This window comes from Rhineura floridana, chromosome 9, assembly GCF_030035675.1.
Source record: "Rhineura floridana isolate rRhiFlo1 chromosome 9, rRhiFlo1.hap2, whole genome shotgun sequence".
NCBI lineage: Eukaryota > Metazoa > Chordata > Lepidosauria > Squamata > Rhineuridae > Rhineura > Rhineura floridana.
This window is the reverse complement of record NC_084488.1, coordinates 119734153-119753321: the sequence shown is the minus strand read 5'-3', so window position 1 is coordinate 119753321 and position 19169 is coordinate 119734153. Positions and strand designations below refer to the sequence as shown.

The 19169-nt window shown below is 45.5% G+C and overlaps 1 protein-coding gene across 7 annotated transcripts in view; it reads right to left on the bottom strand.

Annotated features, from left to right (window-relative positions):
* Positions 1-231: 231 nt before the first annotated feature.
* RNF24 (ring finger protein 24) overlaps positions 232-19169 on the bottom strand; it is a 75605-nt gene continuing 56667 nt past the window's right edge. For all 7 annotated transcript variants that reach the window (XM_061583481.1, XM_061583477.1, XM_061583480.1 and 4 more), the window contains 4 exons: positions 11735-11777; positions 10633-10674; positions 2903-2982; positions 232-1433 (listed from right to left, as the gene is read on the bottom strand). In XM_061583481.1, the coding sequence (XP_061439465.1) occupies positions 1292-1433; positions 2903-2982; positions 10633-10674; positions 11735-11777 (307 nt within the window). In that variant the 3' untranslated portion in view covers positions 232-1291. The remainder of the gene's footprint in view (positions 1434-2902; positions 2983-10632; positions 10675-11734; positions 11778-19169) is intronic.

Sequence of the window (19169 nt, the reverse complement as noted above, 5' to 3'; positions counted from 1 at the left end):
GGAGAGATTTATTGCCCTCATGTTCTGCTGCAGGCTTCTCGTTACGGCATCTGGTTGTCTGCTGTGGGAAACAGGAAGCTGGACTGGAAGGGTCTTTGGTCAAGCTAGCAGGGTTCTTATTATGTTCTCACACCTCCTCTCGCCTGGATTTCACAGGCGATCTCCACCACCAAAAAATATCTGCACTTAAGACTAGCAAAGCTGCTAAGACTTCAAATTCCAGGGCCACCGTATCTGTCATCTTCATTTTATTTATTTTCAATTCAAACGCATTCTAACTCTACATGTGTGTGTGCCCTTCTGTGCTGGCATATGGGATTCACACTGTGGGATAAAGGGCCCCCCTCCCCTATTCTGGTGCTGGACCCAAGAGATTGATAACCTGCCTCTTCTGCAGGATGCGGACAAGGCCTTGTTATTTTCCAGGAAGTTGTCCATTAATGTGACAGGAATTTTTGAGATCTGCTTCTCCTTCCCTCTCAGAGAACTTGAGGAATCCGAGGCAGAAATTGAGCTAGCGTGGCTCTCAGGGGCCTAACAGAAACCATCAGACCGCTGGTGGATGTTAGCCTAACTTTTAACCAAATATGTTCTGTGCATCATTTTGGGGTCTCTAGGCACTCGCTCTTCCTCAGAGAGCTGTGGGTGGGCTTGGCTCTATTAGTGCTCTCTATCCCACATATGAGAGAGAGAGAGAGAGAGAGTTCCTCAGCTGTTATGGATAATTCTGAAACCATGTCAGGATTTTCCTTGCTGTTGTTCTGCTCCAGAAGCCACAGGCAATTCGGCATGAGGTAACCACCGGCAATGGAACTGTGGGGCACAGTCCCCCCCCCCCAAGGAGCGCATGGAGTCTCTACATCCTGAGATGTGAGGGGGCGCATGTCACATGCAAGTTGCCTTCTGCGCTCCTGACGTTTGTCTCTCACATTGCTCTCGGCTTTAGGCCTCACCCCATCCTTCAGCATCCATGCCACTCAATCCAAAGACCAGCACCTGACTTATACACACGTCCTTTGTAAAGTGCTCTTGTCAAAAAAGTAAAGCCAAACCCACAAGGCTTGCAATTTTGCCTTCTGGAGGCGCTGGTGGGCTCTGCGCTACGGATGTTTCCGCAGTCCGAGCACCTGTCCTTTCCTCCTTCGAGTGTGTCCTGGAAGCTCTTCACGAGACAAAAGGAACCCTGGCAGAGCCCCCAAGGCCAGAAGCGGCAGGTCCAGAGAGCGGCGAGTGTCCACATGGCTCTGTTGGGCGATGGGTTGTGCTGGAAAAGTGTGCGGCTTGTGAGCAGCTATACGATGCTTGCTGCCCCGGGCAGGGGCTCCTGTGGGGGTCCGTGGGGGTCCGGCTTGCTGTGAAGCTGGGCCAGCTGGAGAACGGCCATGTTGCAGAGGGGACACACCTTCCGCACCTCCAGCCATTTAATGAGGCACCTGTCGGGGGGACGCAGAAACAGCACGTTCAGTTCAGGCAGCCTCTGTCAGCAGCCATAAGGGTAGGGCAGCCCCCCAATTAAATAACAACAACAACTATTATTATGTTGTTTACTTTTAAATTGTATTTATTATTGTATAGTTTTAACTGGTTTTTATTTTCACTGTACTGAGTTGTTTATACACTGCTTAGGGAGGATTGCAATTAAGGAGTATATAAACTGCCAAAAACAACATATGTATTACATCATGATCATCATTATTATTAGGTATATGAATTTATTATCATTATCATCATCCTCATCATCATTAATAATAATAATAACAGTGATGATGATGATGATAATCCATGGCGGGGGCACCCTAACCCTAAAAGGTCCTCTTCCCGGTGGCGTTTGCAGGCACAGAGAAAATCTCCAGACCATATATACAAAATCCTTTAATCAGAGATGTTAGGGATTGAACCTGGGATCTTCTGCATGCTAAAGTACAGCCCTGGGCTATGGTCCCTACCCATGTGACACAAGGTCAAGGTCATTTGTCCATCTTCCCCAGCAATGCATACTCTGACTGGCAGTGGCTCTCCAGAGCCTCAGACAGAGAAGGTCCTTTCCCATTAACTGGTACCTGATCCTTTAAAAAGAGAAGCTGAGAATTGTACCTGGGACCTTCTGCATGCAAGGTCGGCACATATCCTCTTCCCTAAGGCTTGGAACCCTTACATTGCCATGCTGAGTGACAGGATAGCTCCAGGTACCAGATGCTGCTCAGGGAATGCGTCTGCCTTCCTCTGCTGGCGAGATTCTCAGCGTCCTCCTCTCGGCTACTTTTGAAAGTTAGAGTACTGATCTAGATAGGCCAGTATAAATAGTCCTTATACCAGGTGTGGGCAGCCTTTGGCCCTCCAGATGTTGCTGAACTACAACTCCCATCAGCCCCAGCAAGCATGGCCAATAGCCAGGGATGATGGGAGTTGTAGTTCAGCAACAACTGGCGGGCCAAAGGTTCCCTGCGTCTCCTTTGTATTCTTAAAAAAGCCCTTGTATTTGCAACTTCAGTCTATTGGCTATGTCCCATCTACTTTCTAAGCCCTGCCAGCCATGACCCTTTTAATTGGAGGTCTCAGGCACGTTCTCCATGCATGTTGATGCTCTACCACTGATGCTCCTTTAATTGTGCATGGCAACAGATGTACAGAACTGGGTGCCCCATGGCCTGAAATTGCATGACAGGCTTTTCCCTCTGGGGCTACCACTGTTATAGGACCTGCCTCTTAGATTTAGGCACAATGCTCAAGGAAAAGAAGGAGTCAGCAGCCTCACCAGCTGAGGCCCATCTGCAGAGATTTCCCTTCCCTTTCCCCGCTCCCCCAAATGTACAGGTTGCCAACAACACAGAATGCCCCAGAGGTTTGCAAGAAAGGCTGGAGGCTTTGGCAAACATTCATCTCTGAATTTCTGTGCGCTTACTTTCTGTGGAAGGCATGCTTGCATGGACAGATTCCCAGCTCATCTTTGGGCTTGAATTCCTCCAAACAAACAGCACAGATCTGAAAAACGCAACAAGGGAAGGAAAAAATAAAGATCAGCTAATCACATACAGAGACAGAAAAAAAACCCATTTTGCATTCATAATGGCCGTGGACAGATTTCAAAAGAAAAAACAAAGCATTTCACACTTTCATAAAAGGACAGGGAAAGACTGCTAATGCAGCTCACAGAGTCAGTTTATTATATTTGTATATGCAATAAAACAATAGAGGAATGCTTCCAGAATTTTAAAAGGGGGAAAAATCAAAATGCAAGGCATCTAACCCCACCATACAGGATGAACATCAACAGAAATGTCCTCTACACAACTCAGAAGATACAGCTTCATCAACACAGAGCCAACCAAATCTTTGTATTTAATGTGTGTGTTGTTTAAAAGCAAGTGGCAGTTGCTTGTAAAAAAACCCCCAATCCAGATTGGTAAGTAAGCAAGACTTCTGCACGCTCAAAGTCTTGAGCTCCTTGTGAAAACCAACATGAAATAAGGAGAAACAATCAAACAAATGGTATCCTAAAATGAAATAAGAAGCATAGGATGTTTCTTGGGCCCATATCAATATGCCTTTCTTTGTTAATATTTTTAATTTATTTTTTAGGTATAACAAAACAAACAGAACAGTGGGGTACAAAACCAGGAAATTAAAAATATTGTGACATCGTGTTAAGAATCAAGGAAAGTATGTTAAAAAATACAGGTTTTTCTGCACCTAGACACAAAGAAAAAGAAAACAACAGAAGGAGAGTTGTTCACCTTTACAAAATCCATAGACTGCGGAATATCTCGAGACCCTTCCATCCTGTTCCTGTGGGCAACTGGCTGGACACTGTGGGAACAGGATGCTGGACTAGATGGGCCACTGGCCTGACCCAGCTATAGGGCTGTTCTTAGGTTTAACCTCAATATTACTATCTGCCTCGTTAGTATAAGAAATAAAGCTCCACCATTCTGTGACAAATGCATCCTTTTCTGTTCTACCTTTTGCAATCTTTATCTTTTGTGTTTTCCTATCAATGCTAACTGTCAGATTTGGTTGTACCACAAGAGGATGGAGATGCCCTTCAGGTCTATACACCACACATTTAAAGCAGCTGTCACACTACTCTAAACAACTCATGGTTTTCCCCACCCCAAAGAATCCTGGGAACTGTAGTTTGTTAAGGGTACTGAGAGTTGTTAGGGGACCTCCTGTTCCACTCACAGAGCTACAGTTGCAGAGTTCCCTGGGAAGAGGGATCGATTGTTAAAGCATTCTGGGCCTCTCTTATCTGCTTGACCTTGTATATGATGAAGATTATCATCACCATCCCTTTCATATAAATACAGAACCCAGTGGGGCTTCTCTTGGCCTGTGGGCACTGATGCCTCCATCCTGAACTGGTTCAAGAAGTCCAGGATTGACACAAGCTGAGTTACAAAGGTGTGAAAGCAAAAGATGCTCCTCCGTAGAATGCACTTGCTGCCTTCAGCATCAGTAGAACCAGAAGGAGAGGGGGGGGGGGTCGGGGGGGATCTTTGCACCTATCCTATGGTTCTCCAGGAGTCTGAGTCAGAAGAGATACAAAGGGAAGACATGATTCACTAGAAAAGACAATGCTGAGAAAATCAGAAGGGATCAGAAAAAGAGGAAGGCCAAACAAGAGATGGATTGATTCCATAAAGGAAGCCACAGACCTGAACTTACAAGATCTGAACAGGGTGGTTCACGACAGATGCTACTGGTAGTCGCTGATTCATAGGGTCGCCATAAGTCGTAATCGACTTGAAGGCACATAACAACAACAAAAACTCATCTTTGGCCAAGGCATTTTGCTGCCTGTGGCGAAGGACAAGATGGCTCCTCCTGCCCTTTGCATGCACCAAAGCCAAGTGGACAAAGAGCTCCCTACTAGAGATGGGACGGCATCCTCCACTGCATCTGAGGCAGCAGCCTTGCTTGGGGTGGCCAGGACAGGCCATGCAGGACATACAGTGCTGTCCTCCAACAGAGGGGACTGGCCACGGTCGCTTTGTTAGTAACAACCAGGTGGCTGTCTCTGCTGCTCCTCCCCAGGATGTGCTGCCTGAGGTGGTTGCCTCACAACAGGGCTGGCCTCGCCTTTCACATATGTGCCTGCCAGGTTCCCCTGCCCCCTTTCCAGAGTTTCAGAATGAGGGGGCTGCCCTGCCATGAGGCAAAGCGAGCAAAGGCAGGTGCTTCAAGCGGCAGATTCTAGGCACCAGTTTAGTGTTTTTGTCTGCCGCCCAGGGCTCTTTCTGGGAGGAAGGGCAGGAAATAAATTTAATAAACAAACAACAACAACACTGGTGCTAATAAAAGCGTTGGACTATGGCCTGGGAAACCAGGGTTCGAATCCCCACACAGCCATGAAGCTCACTGGGTGACCTTGGGCCAGTCACTGCCTCTCAGCCTCATGAAAGCCCTATTCGTAGGGTCGCCATAAGTCGGAATGGACTTGAAGGCAGGACATTTACTTTTTTAAGGGTGACAGAAGGGAAAAGGGAAGACCACAACCCAACTGGGCATTTCTCTTGCACATCTCCTGTGAGTTCAAAAAGAACCTCCTAGTGGATTGTGCCCCACGAGGGATGGATGTGGGTCCAACTTGGATTTTTCCCCATGGGCACTGATGCATTTGTGGGTCATCCCTATTCCAGGCTCCCTAACTGCATTTTTTAAAAAAAATAAAGATTTTTTAAAAAAACCATTCAGGCCTGAAAGCTGCTGGAGGGAAAATGCCACCACTAGGTGCCATTCCCCGCACCCCGCTCCATCCCAAATTTCCTTTAAACCTAATCCCCAGTCAGCATTTTGAAAGGAGTTTAAAGGGCACAAGATGATAATGGAATACTGGAGGCCACTTTCTGTCAAAAAACGCTCTGGAGGATAAAAAAAAATATCTCTGTCCATATATTTCCCTGGCGAAGGAGGCAAGTTTTCTGATTTCACTAGGTTCTTCGTCAGATAGAAAAGTGAGCCATGTTCTAACTTACATTTGAGAAGGCTCTCCACACTATTTAGAGCTGATGTGAGCACAGAAAAGGGAACACAATACCCTCTGGATCCCAGGCCTTAACCTGTACCTCGCAGTTCAAAAGCAACTTTGTCTCTTAGCAAAGCTGGGACTGGAGGAAAATGTGCCCAAGTAGGAGCCACTTCTTTTGAGAAAGACACATAACTCCTTACCAGCCGTCTCCAGGGCCCACTGGGACTCTCCAGCCAGCATAAGGATTTATAGCATATATAAATAACTTCATCTCTGTGACAACTGGCAAGGGCAGCCCAGTTGCATAACCAAACTTCTTCTTTTTTTCCTTTGCTTTACTTCCTCTGAGCAGCAGGGTCGTGTTTGTGCTGCATAAAGTCTGGGCTTTGAGCTCATATAGTGGGGGCCAGCACCGCCCACCCTCCCCCCTTGTCTCTCTGATGTCCCAAAGTTTAAATTTAGAGTCTTTGCGACTCACTCTGTCAACGCTGATGGCGCCACAGTAATTTAGGAGGGCTCAAACTTCTCTTCCCTCCTTCCCAGATTTCAACAGTTAAAAGAGATCAATAACATCCTTGTTGAGCTCAGAAATAGGTCAATGACAAGGTGATCCAGATGATGTTTCATTTTACTGGTGAAGGAAAGAGGCAAGCTTTCAGACAACACTGGGCTCTTCTTCAGACAGAAAAACGAGTCATGATCTAACTTGCCTTGGGAAAAAGCTCCAAGTTATTTATAAAGAAAGTTCCCAGGTCATGTGACAGAGTACTGAATGTTAGAAGGGTTTAATGCCTTTCTGGACATATCTAAATTTTTGTGTATGTTTAACTGTTATGGTTCCCCAGCTCTCCACGAAATCCTAGAAACTGGAGTTTAGGGAGGGTATTCATAATTTTTTTAATGGAGATACCCTACTTCTCTCACAGAACTATACTTCCCAGAATTCCCTGGAGAGATGGACTCATTAAACCAAGCTGAGTCTGTTGTACAGATCTGCCTGGCGTGTTCTAGCTAGGGATGGTCTCATCTGTTAATTTTGATTACTCATTTTTTCCAATCAACTCTCCACATTTCACAACAGTTTGCAATTTTTCTTTTTTTTTTTAAGAAAAGATCTCATGAAAACTCACTGGCATTTTAGTCAAATTTCTCTTAATACACATATTTGCATGCAGTTCCCTGTCTCCAATATCCACACTTTTGCATGTTATTTTCACTAATATATGCATTTTTATGCATGTTTTACCACAGTATATACATTGTCTCTTGGCTGGAGAATTGTACTGCAAAATCCAGAAAAGTGCACATTTCAAAGGATGGCTGTGTTCCAGTTCTTATATTGTTTCAGACAGTGCAAATTCTGGGAGGAAAAGCAGGATATAAATTTAATGGACTGCCTTCAAGTTGATCCCGACCTATGGCGACCCAATGAATAGGGTTTTCATGGTAAGCGGTATTCAGAAGGGGTTTACCATTGCCTTCCTCTGAGGCTGAGAGGCAGTGACTGGCCCAAGGTCACCCAGTGAGCTTCATGGCTGTGTGGGGATTCGAACCCTGGTCTCCCAGGTCGTAGTCCAACACTCTAACCACTACGCCACACTGGCTCTCATAAATGTAATATAAATAAATAAATAAATGTGGACTGAGTTGAATTTCTCCCACATCCCACTATAGTGGCACTACTGGTGCAGTTGTGACTCCTTTCAGACAGAAGTAACTCGGCCACCGCTATCCGTGCCCCGGTACTCTCCAGTTTAGGCAACTGTACCAAGTATGTGGGGCTGCCCTTGGAGACCATTCAAGAGACGTCAAATGGCTTGAAATACAGCAGCTAGGCAACTGACTGGCAACGGCTGTTTGGAGCATCTTGCTAGTTTTAACAGAGCTTCAATTCCCCCCCCCCAATACATCTCCAGATGCAATTCAAAGTTAATCTACAACACTCAGGGCCAGGGTTATCTCCAGGACTGAATGCTGCTGTACCAACATGTCTGTGCTTTGCAATCATTTTTGGTGTCCCTTTTTTGGATTTCTGTGGTTGCTGAGATCAGGGCCCTTCCAGACTGTTGGTTTTCTTGTGGGTGTATTCTGCAACAATAGTGCATTAGTGGTGGATTTATACTGGGCTGTCCACACGTCGTTCTGCTTTATTGTTGCTCTGTGATGCATCTCCTGTGTTATTGCATTATTGCCATCAGGAGGGGACAAATGAGCTTGTTGGGGTCTTACTTCACTCTTGTTCTTATATTTGGTTTTAATGTTTCTCGTTCTTACATCCTAAGTCACTTTGAGATGCTTCCATGTAAAATGAGACAGATAAATATAATTATAACAATAACATCCTTTGAGATACAGCTATGCCGGCTTTATTGCCAAGGGTAAAAGGATGGATGGCAGAAGAGGATGAACTATGCCTTGGTTGTCCCCCCAGCTTAGCAGAAAAGGAGGCAGTTGAAATTGCATGGCAAGGAGGAAAGTAATGGCACTGAGAACTAGGGATGAGAGAGATATTTGGTGCACAGTTTAATCTGAACCTACCTAATTCACAATTCCTGAAGCACCATTTGCACTTCTCTGCATTTTGCAATGCAGGACCCCAACTAAAACATGCATACAAATATGTGTATATATTAGGGGAAAATACATGTATTAGCAGTGGAGGCTGGTGGTTCCGTGTCAGTGGGGCAGTGGAATCTGCTCTGGGTTTTAGTTTGAACTTTCAAGGAGCTGCCCAGGGTGCAGCACTGACATGGAGCCACCAGCAGCCACTGTGTATTAGTGAAAATAACATACAAAACTACCTTGCAGATTAGGGGAAATGGCTTGCAAAAATATGCATGTTAGGCAAAAATTGCATATAAAACTATTTTAATACTTTGGATTTTTATTTTTTGACATTGCCTTTTTTCTTTTTTCTTTTTCTGTAAACTGTCCTGTGACTATTTTTGTGAGGGGATTTACAGAAATGTCTTAATACATAAATATAATCAAATAAATAAAGATATGAGACAAAATGTGATCAAAAACGCACATGAATTGTCATGCTGACTTCTGATGCAGACATGAGGAGAACTGAACTTAAGACTAGAAAAAACAGGAGTCTGAAATAGACAAGATTTGTCCATCCTATTAGGAACATTACAATAAAGGCTTTAAAAGGCGTCTAACGTGATTTGGTCCCCAAAGTGTGTGCCTATCTCTTTAGTTCCACTGCTCCCTCTGGCCAACCAGGATCACATCCGCATGATATATTTAAGGCACACGGCTCCCCCCCCCAAAAAAAAGAATCTTGTTCAGGGTGCTGGAAGTTGTAGCTCAGTGAAGAGTAAACTACAGTAAACTAAGAGTAAACCAAGTAACTCATCAACAACAAAGCATGAGGCCACCGTGCAACTGTTCCAAGACACCACCAAAATGCAGCACACAGATCACCACATAGGCTGAAATGGCATTGTTTCCTGTCCAAGCTCAGACACGGGTCCCATTTGCACTGCAGCTTTAAAGCAGTATCATGCAACTTTAAACAGTCATGGGTTCCCCCCACCCCGAGAATCCCAGGAACGGCAGTTTGTTACATATGCTGAGAGTTGTTTGGAGACCACTATTTCCCTCACCCCCTCTAGGATGCACACCTTAATGTGGTGAGGGGGTTTGAGAGTGCTGAAGGAGCTGAGAGCAATGCCGTCCGGAGCCTAGACCAAGAGGCTAGACTCCTAGCAGGGGCACCCAAGGCGGAATGGTCAAAGCTGAGACACCAGACTAAGATGCATCTAAACTCAGAGGAAGGCAATGGTAAACCACCTCTGAATATCTCTTACCATGAAAACCCTGTGAACAGAGTATCCAAAATGCAACACGAGATTGTGCTGGAAGATGAGACCCCCAGGTCAGAAGGCACTCAACGAGCTACTGGGGAAGAACAAAGTACAAGGAAGCCACAGACCTGAACTTCCAAGATCTGAACAGGGTGGTTCACGACAGATGCTGTTGGAGATCGCTGATTCACAGGGTCGCCGTAAGTTGTAGTTGACTTGGAGGCACATAACAACAACAACAACAAATGTCCCTCACAGAGCCGCAGTTCCCAGAGCTATTCTGGGAATTGTAGATGGGACCACGCTCACGCGATCAGAGGGATAAGTAAGCTAAAAGCCATGGAAACAGCCTTTAGATCAGGGGGTGGGGGAAATCTTTTCAGCCCAAGGGCCACATTCCCTTCTAAGCAACCTTCTGAGGGCCACTTGCCCGTGGTGGGCATGGCCAGAGGCAAAAGTGGGCAGAGCAATGAATGCAGATTCTATCTGTGTACAACAGTATAACTTCTACACACGCTCCTCTCTATCCTGCATCCAGGCAATCAGGAAGCACTGTCGGAGTTCAAGGACACATTGCAGCCAGGCAAAAACACTCAAGGAGAGGGTGAAGTGGGGCTAGCGAGGGCCCTGGCAAGAGTTCCAAGGGCCAGACAGAAGGTCCTGGAGGGTGGGACCCTGCTATAGACTCCATTCTACATCAAGCGTGCATGCAGATGTTCAGTTCTGAAAAAGCAATGGAAATTGTTTTCTCCATTGTGGCATAAGCCCATGGCACTGGTAGCCCTTCAGAGTTGTAAATAGGTAACTTGGGAGGGCCTCCCCACCATGGGTGGGGCAACACCAGCTTACCTCATGTAGGTTGAGCTCTTTGACTTTTTCCTTTAGAATAACCTGCAAGGAAAGAGGATACATTCAAGACGGAGGGACTGTACCAGCACAAACATAATGAAAACGAAAATAAATATTACAAAACACGATCTGCTGGCCTGATATTCACAGCAGCCCGTTGCTCCAAAATTCTTGGCTGCAAAAGTCTAAAAGCAGCTTCAAAATTACAGCAGCTCACCATAATATAAGTGCAGGGCAGGCTAAAAAGGACCCCCACCACACAGCCAATGGAGCCGCAAACATATTACCCATTCATAAAATGTAAGGAGAAAAAAAGACGTATGTATTGAATGGCTTCTATGGGATCCTTAAAAGGGAAGCATAGTACATTCCTCTGCATGTGTTACTGAGTAGTAACTCTCAGGTCCAGTTTGCATGCCATGTTAAGCCAAACCATGGTTTAATGTGGACAGGCAAGCATGCAAAGGTTGTATCCAGCAAAGTCATTCCGTTCACATCAGGACTTCTGCTTGTGCAATGGAACTTCTTCTCCTCCCCCAGTGACCCTTCCAAATCTGTTCTGAGGTTCTCCCCAACTCTCCGGAGCAGATTTGGAGGGGGACATGGGGACAGGAAGTTCCATTGTACAAGTGGAAGTTCTTGCTCTAACAGGACAACTTTCCTGGGTAAAACCCCAAACTCCCAGAGAGAAGATCGCAGCTGCTTTGCTCTGTGCCTGGTCCTGCTGTGCTGCTGTAAGCCAAGCAGAGGTTTGGCTTAGCATGATGCCCAAACACAGGTGTTTGCTTTATCTCCCTCCGGACAAACAACAAGCCATGGAACAAACATTGGCTACAGGTTATGGTTTGTCAGGAGCAAGATAAACTATGCCAGTACGCGTCACAGAGTCATTCCTAGTTACCCCCATGTTCATCTTTTACCCCTCGGTGGCAAATTCTAAATTGCAAGTTCCCTGGGGCAGAGGCCAAGTCTTCTGGCTTGTTAACTCGGCAAAGTGCCATGCACAGTGTGTGGGAACTGTATAGCTTGAAAACCTCTTTTAGTCACAAGTGAAATTGTGGGCAAGCTTTTCAACTACAGAGAGAGCGAAAGCGAGACTTACCTGTTTGTAGGCATACAGCTCTTTGTGGGCTTGGTGTCTAAGTCTAGAAGCCAAGGAGAAAAAGAAGAATTAGTATGAGGAAAGCAGATTAAAAACATACACAAAGGAAGAGAGCACAAACCAGGAAGGTGCTTTTCAACCTTGTCTGCCCAAATAAAACCACACAGTAAAATGCTTACTCTAGTTGGGGTAATCACAGCATTGAATACTTGCCTAATTATTATTATTATTATTATTATTATTGGCTTCATATAGAAAGATTAGATGCCAAGGAAATCATTATTGCCTTCTCGCCTTTTAACATTAAGGGGATTTTCCCCCCCAAAAAGTATGAACATTCGCCCACACAACTTCCCGTCTGCATGGCGCCTTTTGAAAGCAGGGATGGGGAACCTGATCTCCCATCATCCCTGCCCACTGGCTACGGTGGCTGAGGCTGATGGGAGTTGGTGTCCGACAACATCTGGAGGGCCCCTTGCAGGTTCCCCACCCCTGTTGTAAAGGGATCTGGTGCAAAAGTCATCCCCAGTGGAGAGCGCTCTGATTTACCACATGGCCAAGCAAATGTCCCTGGGCACCCTCCCTGTGTTGAAACATTGCTTCCGTTTATCCAGAATGCTGGATAGAAGAGTCTAGATTTTTCACCCTTTGCTAACCACCCCGCCTCCATCCTCCAAGGACTCAAAAGGACACATTGATATCACTTCACACCCATGGAATTCCACAAAGAATGCAAGGAATTGTAGTTTGGGGAGGGTGTCAAGAACTCTGTTAGGACTTTTGCCTTCCCCTCACCGAGCTAGAGTTCCCAAGACACCATGGGAAGATGGGAATGACTGTTAGATCTGTGGGGTAAACGTGTGCTTAGTCTCCCTGGGTAGTTTCCAGGTTCGAAGGCGATGCCAGTTGACAGCAGGAAAGTGAACGATTGCAAGTTACCAAATGTTATCATACTGCAGAGAGGGAGAAAAATAATTTTTTTGGGGGGGAGGTAGATTTACCTCCATGGATAGTACACTTAACCTCTCCGAGTTCAAAGAGAAATCTGTAACCAAACAGTCAGCACAGTCTAGAAGAAAAAAAGTAGTCAAAGCCTTATAGTTTGCAACAGGGTTGTGTTTCAAGATGCAGTATATCTGACTAGAGAGCTTTGGTGGGTCTAATACACACACACACACACACACCCCTCTCTTTCAGAGAGGAAATGCTAACAATAATAACAGTGCCCCTTTACCACCTGGAAAGTCACTTTTTTAAAAAAAGAAAAGAACCATCTGTATGATGCAATTATTTTTCTGCTTCTTGTTTCACTGGCTCTTGAACAGGCAGAATTCTGAAGAATACCGCAAACACTTTTAAAGACCAGGAACTTGTTTTTCCAGCTATAAATACTCCTGGGGTGATTTTTTTTTTTTTAAACAACTGATGCAAAAAAGAGCTACATAGATTGAAGCCTGAATTGGTACTTCTGGGTTTTATTTTAAATCCTGCATTTTCTTCAGGCAGCATGCTTCTGAAAAGCAGTTGCCGGAAGCCTCAGGAGGGAAGAGTGTTCTTGCACTCGGGTCCTGCTTGCGGGCTTCCCCCAGGCACCTGGTTGGCCACTGTGAGAACAGGATGCTGGACTAGATGGGCCACTGGCCTGATCCAGCAGGCTCTTCTTAGGTTCTTATGTTCAGCTACAGTTCTAATGCAAAAGAGGGCTTTATCATTCTCGCCACCCAACCCCACCCCATTCCACTGGTGCTCCTTGCAGGAACGTGTACTTTCTTGCACAGGTATTCTGCCCATCAGAACACGGGAACATGGACATTCTGCACAGAACCAGTCGAAGCAAGGATAGGAAACCTGCAGCCATCCAAAGGATGTTGGACTCCAACTCCCAGGAGCCCCAGCCAGAATGGCCAATGGTCAGGAGTGATGGGAGTCCAACGCTGTCAGGAGGGCCACAGGTCTCCCATCCTGGAGTTAAAGGGTAAGGCTAAAGTTTCCAAGTGGTATTTCTATTTAAAAGAGACCTTTTTCCAAAATCCTGGATAGGAGCTGCTACGCCAGGTCGACAGCTCTGATTTAAAAGAGGTCACATCCCCAGCATACATTTAAAGCACATGGCTTCCTCCAAAGAATTCTGGGTACGGTAGTCTACTCTTCACAGAGCTACAATTCCTATCACCCATAGTAAATTACAGTTCTCAGGATTCTTTAGGAGAAGCCACGTGCTCTAGGTGTGCATTAAATGTATGCTGTGGATGTGACCATAAGCTAAAGATGGTTTAGGACATTACTGGAAGTGCACAGTACAGCTTCTCATGAGATTGTACCTCCACAATATAGACAAAAAGGAATCATTCATGCTCCATATCAGAGTCTTCCTATGTGTGAAAAAGTTATTCTAGCTTCTTACGGGTGTGCTGGCTTTTCCATGCAGGGAGATTTTGACAAAAGCAAGCAAACCTCTACGCACATTCCGTGGTGTGGTACAGTCTCATGTAGACTCCATCATGCGCCTTTACTAGATGTCTCCAAAAAAAAAAAAAAGGCTGTTCACAACCCATGATAGAAATCTATGGACAAATGTGCTACACACAATGAAGAATGGGAGATCTATGCAGCGCTTTTAAACCAGATGCTCTTTTTTCTATACGAATTAGCAGAATGCAATCTTTGTAGACCAAGTTGTCAGAGACTCCATGCAATAACAGTGCATTAGTACAAAGGACTGGATTTAACAGTGAAGTAGAAATGGCATCTATGTACCTCGTGGGACAAAGACATCCTGCATCTTTAGCTTTGCAAAAGGAACAATGAATGACTTGTTTAATCTGTGCACAATTTGAGCTGACAGCTTCGTGTTCTAATATCCATTCGGTTCTGCTTGCAAAAGGCATTAACTGCAAAATGAGAATGCCACAAATTTGGGATAGAGCAATGGGGGGGGGGAGTCAACCACAGCTGGAACATTTCCATTGACCTTGTCAACCTACGGACACCTCCTTGAAAGTTTGGCCTAAACCCACTGACATGGTGCCAACAGCCTCTACTGCATTAAACTAATATAGTGCTCCTTTAGGTTTCTCGAACCTGCTCTTGATCCTGTATCAAGAAGGCAACCCTCAAAGTAGCCCTGTGCCAGCCTTCACCAACCTGGTGCCCTCCACATGTTTTGGGCTATAGGTCCCATCAGTCCAGGCCATTCTGATACAGGGTGCAGCTCACTCTAATTAAAATATTCACAGTGATGGGAGCATAATTTACGGGAACTCAATGCTGGCCAGGTGAGGTCAGAATGGTTAAAAACAGAAAGCACTCTATTAAAAACAATTATATAATGGGAAAACTAATGAGAAGTCTCCCTGTTCCTGTTTCCAGAAAAGAATTATCTTTGTGTCATGCCCATATCACACAGGCACATAGACAGATTGGACAGTGGAACTTCCTTCCACTGGAGATTTGAATCTTTTCTAGAAGTGGTGTACAAATCACTTGATTTGAGATGGGTTTTAATGGCAGGTGCAAAATCCACACAGTAGTTTGCATTCTTTTTTATCAATGCTAATACTAATACACCTCATTTATAGGGCTGAATGATTATGGCCCAAATAGGGAACAGGTCACCTCTTGGTGCCATCTCCTAAACAAACCTCAGCTGTATATAAAACTATCTCAAATCACCCTTAGTTCTTGGAAATGCTACCTGTAGTCCTTTAATGTCTGCAATCCAGAGTACGCTTCACAGGGAGTAAGCTCCATTAAACTCAGTGGCCTTCACTTCCAAATAGACATGCTTCAGAGGGCACTGAATTCCCCCCCCCCCCCGAAAATAAGTAATCTTGCTGAACAACAGTAGTTCCCAAACCACGTAAGAAGAGCTGCACTGGATCAGACTAAAGGCCTGTCCAGTCCAGCCTCCTGTTTTCCACAGTGGTTAACCTGTGGACAGGATCGCATGCTGTCCTCAGCCAAATTTCAAAAGTCCTTTGCAAGCACCCAGCTCAGACCTCTGGCAAGAGCAACCTGCCCCCTCACCTGGCAGCCCACAGGGCAGGTAAGAGCACGGTGAGAGAGAAAAGGGGGTGTCAGAAAGGGATAGAAAAAAGGGTGCCTCATCCAGTTTTTGTCTCTGGCACTGCCAACTTCTGGCTTCACCCTCAGTTGACACGTGGCCCCTGAAAGATTACCCCTAGGGGAATGTGGCCCTGGACAGGAAAAAGGTTGCCCACCATGCGCTAAACCATAGTGTAGTGTGATGAGGACAAGCCACAACAAACCTTGGACTCCTATGTTTCCCTTGCCTCCTCCAACATGGCCACGAGGTGGAGTTCAGAAACGTTCACTTCCAATTAGCCACAGATTAGTGTCCAAAGTCTCAACTGCAGTTAATGTTAACTGTTGTTCCTTTAACCAAGTCAGCATTAAAACCAGAGCTTGGAAAAGTTACTTTTTTGAACTACAACTCCCATCAGCCCAATCCAGTGACCACGCTGGCTGGGGCTGATGGGAGTTGTATTTCAAAAAAGCAACTTTTCCAAGCTCTGATTAAAACCCATAGTTTAAAGTTAGCTTGTTTCAAACAAACCATAGTTAGCATCAACCACAGTTTGTCAGTCTGGATAACAAGACAATCTGTGGTTAAGAAGACCTGAATGCTTCCAAAGTTTGGTTGTGGCTCATTCTTGACGCACTAAACTATGGTTTGGCACGATGCCCAAATACAGTCTCCACTTTTACTCTGAGGGACACAACATGCAGAGTTACTGCCGAGCAGATAGTTTGGAAAACTCCCGTTTGAAGCTAAGCTCCGTGCAAGGTACTACACAAAAAGAGCTAATTCCAAACAATAAAAACCCTTTGTTTCTGACTGCCAACAGCAGCCAAAATGTGTGTTGCCCACTGAATGAACATCCATGGGGTTTCCCTTCTGCTTCAGTGGCCGGCATGTAGATGATCTTAAAACCAAACACAAAACTCCCTCCAAAGATCCCACTTGAATCCATTTTATCTCCAACGCTCAAAGTTCCCAAGGGGCAGTCATTTTGCAAAGGGCTGCTTTTTCCCACTTTGTTCGGGCTAACAAGTCAATCCTGTTTCATTAACCTCTGAGCGATGCTGCTGAGTGATCAGTTTGCACACAGGAGACTTTGGAAGGGGAGAGTGGAGGAGGGAAAAAAATACCAACCATTTCTTAACCACAAAATATGTTAGTTATTCATTAGAGGGAAGCAGAGTTGCCTTGAAGTGTTAAAAACAACAAACTACTTGACCAGTTTGTTTCTGCATCCCAGCACCTGTGAAACTGAGACGCCAGGTGCCTGTGTGACAAGGGGCTACACCCTTTTGAAAGGGCCAAATGAAAAGGAACACAATTTTTCCTGAGCACGAGGAAACAAACAAGCAGATAAAAAATAAAGCCATTCACAAACCAGCAACTGCACTGTCAAATTACTTTTCTGAGCAAGCATCCTAAGATCTGCTTTGAACAGTGGTAGCCAACGTGGTGCCCTCCAGATGCCATTGGACTCCAGCTCCCATCAGCCTCAGTCAGCATGGCTAATGGTCAGGGATGATAGGAATTGGAGTCCATCAAACATCTGGAGGGCACCATATTGACTACCCCAACTTATAAAAGCAAAGTACTTTCTGTACGTGATCTGATAGAAGCAATCGTGCAAAACGATTAAGAGGGCATCTAATTAAGTGACTGAATGAATGATTCTGCTGTGAAAGCGGAGCGGGGTGGGGAGAATTAAAACAATTTCTCAGGTGTCAAAGAGAATAGAAAACCAGATAACAGAGCGCCAAGTGAAGGAGGCAAATACATTAGGGTGTACTTATGTTTGCATAAGATGAGAAAGTCAACATTAAATACATTAAGCCTGATGGGATTTGGAGTACCTGGTGGGGAACAGGTGAAAACAACCAGTTACTGATGGAGAGAACAGACAATTGCTCTACGTGCAAAAAAAAAGTTCTAACTTGGTAAACATTTCAAAATAATGGTGTTAAGGTAACAAGAATTCCCCACCACCAATTTTATTTTCATGCAGCGTGTTTTCTGCATGCATCTCGTGGTTAGAGTGTCAGACTAGGCCCTGGGAGACCAGGGTTCAAATCCCCACTCAGCCATGAAGCTCGCTGGGCGACCTTGGGTCAGTCACCAACTCTCAGCCTAATCTACCTCACAGGGTTGTTGCGAGAATCTGGAAGGGTGGGAGAGCTATGTATGCCACCTTGAACTCCTTAGAGTAAAGGTCAGATATAAAAGTAGTAACAACAGTAACAATAATAAATCCACAGGCAGCCTAGTCTTGTAAATGGGTCATAGAATCATAGAATAGTAGAGTTGGAAGGGGCCTGTAAGGCCATCAAGTCCACTCCCTGCTCAATGCAGGAATTCAAATCAAAGCATTCCCAACATATGGCTGTCCAGCTGCCTCTTGAATGCCTCCAGTGTCGGAGAGCCCACTACCTCTCTTCAGCCTGTACCCTGATCACAAGGAGACTGGCAGACTTGGATTATGGGTGGGTCTACTCTGAGTAGGACTGAGCTGAATACTGCCCTACCTCCTTACTTGCTGTGCCACTAAGACAGCAAGTCAGGACTGGTGACTACAGGCTTGTGAACTCTATCACCTGCTACCTGAACTTTGCAATTGGAGATGCCACGGAATGAATTTGGAACCTTTTGCATGCATCTATTACCGAGATGCTGTGCCCTTCAAATCTTCAGATGGAAACCTCTGAGCCAGGGAGTTGAGCAATAATCCACCTCCTCTCCCTACAAACGACAGGATTTGGGGAACATGCCACCGCTATGGGGAACATGCCACCGCTATGTGGCATGTTCCTCCTGGCACAAAGCCACACCTCACAGGTGGTACACAGTAGTGTAGCGGCAAATTCAGAAGTGCAGGGTCCCTTGATGACAGTTGCACCACGCCTCCTCACAGCCATTCCCCCTTCTAAGATTACACAATAAAATGAGCTTTCAGTCTCCTACTTTGTTTGGGGCACCTTCCCTAAGTGATGCCTTGCAACAATCAGTGCAGACCTCCATGTGTTGCCCCTTCAGCTACATCTACTAAATTCTGTGCACATAAATGGGTAAATGTACTAAGATGTTGTAAGGTAAGGAACATCATTTGCTGAGTTGAGTTTCTTTTCTTGGTTGCCATACTAAGGGGAGTGTGTGAGCTACTGAGAAGAGACTTCTCGGTGGCTGATTCGCCTCCTTTCACTCCAATTGGCTCCAATCAACAGGAAAAGACACTGACAGAGTTGGGACCCTACTCCCCCCAAAATAAAGGGTCTCAGACCCCCCTGGGACCCTGGACGACTACACCTTTCGGTGTATACATTACAAACAGGACCCTGAATAATGGTTCTTCACACTTGTTGAGTTGAGCACAGCTTCCCTCTTTCCACATGGCGATCTGCC